Raw genomic sequence first — 7,500 nt, 5'->3', positions numbered from 1 at the left:
GCAAAAATGGTCCCAGGAATATTAAAGGAATACATCTTCCCTTGTAAATGAAAATGAACAAAATATTTGTGACTGCTGATCCAGTAACATTATTGCTCACTCAGCATCGCTCATTTCACTGAGTCATCTTCCTCATGGAGGCCAAGTGCTGTTGGGAAGAAGTGGCACACACACACACACACACACACACACACACACACACACACACACACACACACATTTGAGTTAGACCCGGGCAGGAGTTTCATCAGCTGGATTGTGTTTGGTGGAACGCCATGATGAAATAGGTGGATGAAATCTCTCTTTTCCGGTATCGAGTAATTCGCAAGTGTCAAAATTTGAGATAGTTCTACCGCACACTGTCGACGTTTACTTTATTTTATTCAGAGCGAACAACACGTTTCGCATACAGCGTCCTCAGGTTCGCTCAGGTGTGTCTGAATAATTGTGCTGAAGTGCATTTGATGAAAACATCACACACAGCTGAAGAACTACTCAGGGTAATCTTGTGTCTACGAGTATATGTGAATGTGTAAGTGAGAGTGTAAGGCCCGTCTTTTGCCCAAACCTTATGCATTTCTAAAGAATGCCTTTTGCAGTCAATTTACATGTGTGGATGCCTGCGTTTGATCTGTATTGTCTTAGCTGGCCATGGCCAAAGATCCCCAACACCCGCTCATGCCTAAAGTGACCATTTGGTCCTTGTTCTGGCCCCTCTACTGAGAGATAACTCAGTCCTGGGCCTACTTGATGTCTTGTGGTGAGATAGGCCAACCTCATTATCATACAGTATTGCTCTGTAAATATGTGTTGTGAATAATACATTCATGTTTGGTCTTGAATTAATACTTGTAATGTGGGCAACAGTCTGATTATGGTTTTGGTACAATTGAATGTATCTGTTCATAATTGTAGATTAAGAATTAAGCTGTAGCATAAAGTTATGATATCCACCTGGGCCACACCCATCCACCTCAGACAACAAAGGCTCTGATGAGTCGGGGGTGGCCCAAGTGAATGATAAAAGTGGAGGCTCTGGTCCTCCAGTCCCTCTCTTCTCTTCTCTTCTCTTCCTCTCGGCTCTCTCTGCTCTTCTCTTCTTCTGTCTTCTTTCCCATCTTGGGGCTTCTTTTCCCATCTTCTCTTCTTTTCCACCTTGGACCTCTTTTCTGGGTCTCTCTCTTTCCCCCCCCTCTCTCTTCCTCTCGGCTCTCTCTGCTCTGCTCTGCTCTTCTGTCTTCTTTCCCATCTTGGGGCTCTTCCTCTCTCTCCCTCTTCATCTCCCTCTCTCTCCCCCTCTTCCCCTCTCTCTCTGTCTCCCTTTGTCTTTCTCTCTCTCTCTTTCTCTCTCCCCCTCTCTCTATCTCTGGGTTTGTATTGTTTTATCTGGTGTATCAGTTATCTCTAACTTTTCAAGTTTACCTCTGTGAATTGGTTATGTTTTCTTTGTTACCATTTGCTACTTTGTTACAGTAGACCATGCGAGTTTTCTTGTACATTCAACTGAAGTGATATTGGTTACATTTACCTTTAAGACTTAATGCCTATTAAATTGTTCATTTGCCTACCAATAGTATATCTTCAATTCCCGTAGTGTGCCATGCCATTCTCCTCCATAGCTGATAAGATAGTTACTTGGTAATTGATTGGTGATACAAATTATTGATAAAATGGAGTCAGATCAACGAGTATGTAATAACATCATTGCCATTTAACTCTTCACCCTACTTGTCCACACAAGCTCCTTTAAGTGATGATATAGCTCGACGTCTCTATCTTTCCGAGGCTATATATATATATATCATTTCTGAAGGCGTTCTTCTTACAAGAGTGCTTCTATTTTTCAGTGTGTGTGTGTGTGTGGGTGTGTGTGTGTGTATGTGTACACATGCAAATGTATGTGCGCGCGCACGTGTCTGTCACTAACTCCGTGTGTGTCTGTGTGTGTGTCCTAGGCCTGCAGATCGTGCTGAAGTCCATCATGAAGGCCATGGTGCCGCTGCTGCAGATTGGCCTGCTCCTCTTCTTTGCCATCCTCATGTTCGCCATCATTGGCCTGGAGTTCTACAGCGGCAAGCTGCACAGCACCTGCATGGCCCTGCCCAGCATTCTGGGTGAGGCGCAGGAAGTGCCCAGTTTATACTGATTTAATTTGAGTTGATTTCACTCACATCTGTTCAAATGTGTCGAAGTTGATTCTGTTTTATTTAGTTAAACTGAAATATGAGTCAATATGAATTTGATTAACCTAGGCTGCATTTTACTGTTTGAAGTTTGTTGTGAAAGGTATTGAGGTAAAAGCACTTTTTGTGGAGGAATGATCATTAAAGGTAATCTAATGAATATGTATGCTACTATTTTCAATTAGTTTATCAATTTGTAACTTATTTTATTTGTATGATTCCAATAAGGTGCCAGTCTATGTAATTGTATCCTCAAGGGGTCCGTTGTTAATTACAGTAGGCTAATATAGAGATCTCCAATACCAGAGCCAATATCAAAACCTCAGGTGTAATTTCAAAAACAAGACATTTGATGTTGACAAAATGTCTCAGAACAGCAGACAGATGTTTATTACCTGTCGCATCCTGTGGTCGCAGACGTCTGGAGCACGGGCGCTGCAAAACAATCGTTTTTAACCGAAGCCCCACGCACCTCTAATGATAGACCAAGCCCCCACTGATTGCTGTTGTTCTCGGCCACGATGAAAGACAGGCTGCCATGGTCAAGCAAAACAATAGCCGCATGTCACATAATGCAACCGCAAGCCCCCACCACTGTGTGTGCACAGCTACACCTGTTAACTTAAACAAAGCTAACAGACAGAAGCTGCCCATGAATGGGCCAGCCTCCCACTGCTTCTGTAATTACATCCCCAAAACAGAAAAAGTTGGGACGTTGTGTAAAATGTAAATAATAACAGATTGTAATAATCTGCAACTTTCTTAAACTCATATTTAGTTGCAAAAAGGACACAGACAACATATCAAATGTTGAAAATGACAAATTTGACTATTTCATGGAAAATATATGTTAATTTCGAATTTGATACCAGCAACATGTTTCAAAAAAAGTTGGGACGGGGCTAACAAAATGCTGGAAAAGTTGTGTAATGATAAATAAAACAAAAGGAGGAATATTTCACAACTAATTAAGGTAACTATGGCAACAAGATTGGGTATGAAAAAGAGCATCCCAGAGAGGCCGGGTCTCTTAGAAGTAAAGATGTAGGTTTATTTATCACTCTGTGTAAACCTGTGTGCACAAATGATGAAACAATGTAAATTTTTATGTTTCTTAAGATGCAATTATGAAGTATTTTGGCAGTTCATCATCTACAGGACATAATATCATTAGAACATTCAGAGAATCCAGAGAAATCTTTGCAAACAAGGGAAAGAGCTGAAAAACAAATTGGATGGCTGTGGTCTTTTGGACCTCAGATGGCACTGCATCAACACCAGACCTGTTTCCAGACCTGTCATTATTGGGGCTCAGGAAAACCTCTGATAACCATTGGTTATTTGTGCAGTTTGATACTCAATTCAAAAACTACAGCAAAAAATGTAACAGTCAAAACAGCCAACATTGTATTGAGACATGATACAGACAATACCACCATCTTATCTGGGCCTAAAATGGACTGTGTGTTCTGTTCAAAACCCAACATCTATGGTGTGGAGGAGCATTAGTGCCTACAGCATGGGCATCTTGCACATTTGGCAAAGCACAATCAATTCTGAATGATGTATACAGGTTTTGAGCAACATATACTCCCATCCAGGCAATGTACTGTATGTTCCAGGGAAGACCTTGAATATTTCAGGAAAACAATGGCAAAATTAATTCTGTACATATTTAAATAGTATTTCTCCATAGATGATGAGTCCAGGTGCTAAAATGGCCTGTCTGCAGTCCAGATATGTTAAATTAGGTGCATAATGGAATGAAAAACATAACTTAGAATACCCCATACTGTTGAGCAACTGAAATCCTATATCAGGGAGTAATTGGACAACATTTCACTCTCAAAACTCTAGCAACTGGTCTCCTCAGTTCCTAAACATTTACAGAATTTTGTTTATTGAAGAGTTGAAGCAGCACAGTGGTAAACATGCTCCCGTCCCAACTTTTTTTGAAACATGTTGCTGGCATCAAATTCAAAATTAACATATATTTTCCATGAAATAGTCCAAATTTTCATTTTCAACATTTGATATATTGTCTATGTCCTTTTTGCTGATAAATATTGGTTTACGAGACTTGTATACTGTATTATCACATTCTGTTTTTATTTGTATTTTACACAATGTCCCAACTTTTTATGTTTTGGGGTTGTACTTGCTCGTTGAAAATTGTCTGGAGCACAATGGCTCAGATGGATATTGATTACTAACAGGTTATTGGAGGCAAACTGAGGGTTCTTATATAATATGTGTGTTCACTCAGACCCTCATTAAGTTCCTGCTGACCGAGGGTTAAGTCAGAAGTACAGTGTAGTTGTGTCAGTCAAGCATGTTCTGATGTGTTTTGACATTCAGTGCAGGTTTGCAATGAGAGATGGAATAATGTCAAAGGTGGTTAAAATGTCTGTGATTAATATAGAATGTTTCTCAAATGCATTAATGCAGTTTGAGATTTAGAGAGTGCCATTGCATTTCGAATAACTACAGTAGCCTACAACAGATGAGGTAGGATGCATCTTTTGCAATTACAATTTCGTGTTGGTGAGACCTGTTGCCTATCAGTTGACATGTCATCTCGAGTTCCACGACAGCTTAGCTAGTGCCACCGAAATATGACACTGAAATCCTTTCACTATTGGAGTCGCTCAGATAGAAACAGCTGTAACGTGGTTAGGACACTTTTGCTGTGGAGTGGAGACGCCATAAGTTAGGTGTGGTTTTGACAATCAGAAAAGCAATATACTGAAATAAGGGCATTATAAAACTTCTCGCTCTTAGGCCTACTCATACACCGCGTTGAAATGGCGTAGCTGTCTAAATTCAAATCATATCATGCTAGGGGAGAAATCGTTGGACATCCATTATTTTGTTATTCAGCACCCATGGTCAAAAATATGTTCCCGCGCGCCTGCATGGGGATAGTATGCTTTTGGAAAAAAATAAATCATGAAAAAACTTCACTGTTATGTAGTATTTTGTTTGTTGCTTAAAAACGTTGTATGATGGCCTTGAAGTCTTGAGTTAGCCTACTGAATTGGCTGGTAGCCTACCATAAAGTGTGTGCATGCTCTCTCTCTCCAACGCAAACCAGATTCTGGCACATAACGTTGAAAACAGATAAATGTGTTTACTCGAAGCACACATACAAATACTGTATGTGCGCACTTACGTGACTATCCTACTTCAAGCATTAGCCTACGCACAATAGATTTCTCTTCTTTAGCCTATAATGCATAGGCTACACTTTGTAAACAAAAAGCAGCTGTGACAGGCAGCGGCCGCATATATTCTGCGTCATATATCTCGCATCTTGTGAACTCTAAGCCCCCACCCCTCACTCAACAACCACACGGAGATTCTGTAATGTGCGTGTATGTCGTTCACACATACGTCCGTATAAGGTCAGTATTAGGTCCGCAGGTTAGCATCATATCTGAATCATCCGAAGGGTAGGACCTCCGTTTGACAAACCTCCGCATGTACTCCGGAGGTTATATCTGAAAGCGCTTATTAATTCTTTATAGTGTGTGAATCCTACAGACGATTGTCATCCTTCTGTATCTCTAAATAACTAAAAAAAAGTGTGTGCTCCATCTTTGTCAGTCATCACTCGTCACTGTTGCATTTCTACCTCCGACAGACAACGAGACCCTGGACATTTCTGACGTGGAGTATCCCTGCGGCTTCCGGCAGTGCCCCAGCGGATACAACTGCAGCGAGTTCGCCTGGATCGGCCCCAATGACGGGATCACCCAGTTCGACAACATCCTGTTCGCCCTCCTCACTGTATTCCAGTGCATCACCATGGAGGGCTGGACCACCGTACTTTACAATGTGAGTGACCAAACCCCAGGCCAGTCTCTACTGATTGAGGGAGAAGCATATCAATGAATCCCACTTTAACCTCAACTGAATTGACCTATGTGGAGTCATTTCACCCAGTGGAAGCTTTAAAAGAAACCGTATGTAAGAAATGTATTTCAATTAATCATAAAATGGCCCTGAAATGTCACTATTTACACATCACACATTAAGAAATCATGTTCATTTCAAATACTTATATCACTGACTACAGTAGTCCGGCCAGGATATTGTCATTTAAAAAGTGAAGTTGCAGCCCTCAACTGATGTTGATGTTGTGTTTTGTCATGTCATGTTGTGTTTTGGCCTGATGCGCCACCCTCCACCTATATACTAATCACGAAGACAGTAGTGTTTCGGCATCCGGGTTGGCAACCTCAAGTCAGGGGGGAGGGAGAGGGGATACACCGCTCTACAGTACTTTGAAAGTGATTGCAGTACCAGTTTTGGCCACAATCTTACATATGGTTCCTTTAATGAAGACCTTAAATCAATGGGAGACACAAAACCATTCAGTCAACCAATTTGGTCTCAAAAGTGTCATACTCATGCCTCACATGCATTCAGATTTACAAATTGGAGGCATTATTCAATTCCCCTATAAGTGCCCCCAGTGATCCCAGTCATTTCCACGTCTCAAATGGACTGCTATAGTGGGATCTCACAGAGGAGCGACTGAAAAGTATATTATTATAGGCCGTGCATATCAATGCACAGCGAAGCGGCTCTGTCGCTCCTAGCTGCTAATTAGCCCCTCTAACGTTTCACTGCTAGTGCAGGAGCAGGTAATTCATCGCTCCGATCCCTTTTTCTCACTTCAGCCCCGTGACTTGGCTAATTCCTTTCGACTGCTGCTGGCAGCGGCCCGATTGATTGGCCCGCTCGATCACACTGCCTGTAGGTGTGAGCGGAACCAGGGGTAGAGAGAGTTGCCACTGGCGTGCACACACGCTTGCCAAACCAGGTGATGTGCAGAAGTCTCACCCCTCTGTCACGCCATGATAGTTGTCCAGGCCACTGACAGTTAGAGCCCAGTGCAGTATGCCTTTTGTGGATTGAGGATCATCTTACTCATTGTTCAGTGGCGTATTTTATTATTTGCTGACACACACACACACACACACACACACACACACACACACACACACACACACACACACACACAAACGCGCACACACACACACACACACACACACAAACGCGCACACACACTCACACAAACACACACACACACACACACACACTTTTGAAATAATTAAATGTCACTATTTTTACATTTTCTAAATGGAGCTGAACAAATGTTACTTAGGTAACAGCTAACGCCAAATACGATTAGACTTGTCATCCTCTCTCTCCGGTTGCCTCCCCCGCTCTGGTTATTCTATATAAATATATCTCGAGGTGCCTTAACACTCTTGGTGCTGTTCAGTATGCCGTAGCACTTCACCAGCTG

The 7,500-nt window shown here is 41.9% G+C and overlaps 1 protein-coding gene across 1 annotated transcript in view; it reads left to right on the top strand.

Annotated features, from left to right (window-relative positions):
- The window catches only part of cacna1ea (calcium channel, voltage-dependent, R type, alpha 1E subunit a), a 123,734-nt gene that overhangs the window by 68,103 nt on the left and 48,131 nt on the right, over positions 1 to 7,500 (top strand). The window contains exons 6-7 of the mRNA XM_076275452.1: positions 1,956 to 2,114; positions 5,827 to 6,020. Of these exons, the coding sequence (XP_076131567.1) occupies positions 1,956 to 2,114; positions 5,827 to 6,020 (353 nt within the window). The remainder of the gene's footprint in view (positions 1 to 1,955; positions 2,115 to 5,826; positions 6,021 to 7,500) is intronic.

This window comes from Alosa pseudoharengus, unplaced genomic scaffold (genome assembly GCF_046254945.1).
Source record: "Alosa pseudoharengus isolate Yale_2024_CS ecotype anadromous, Long Island Sound unplaced genomic scaffold, YU_APseudo_1.1 YU_APseudo_1.1_scf_11, whole genome shotgun sequence".
Lineage (NCBI taxonomy): Eukaryota > Metazoa > Chordata > Actinopteri > Clupeiformes > Clupeidae > Alosa > Alosa pseudoharengus.
This window is presented reverse-complemented; position numbering and strand designations above follow the sequence as displayed.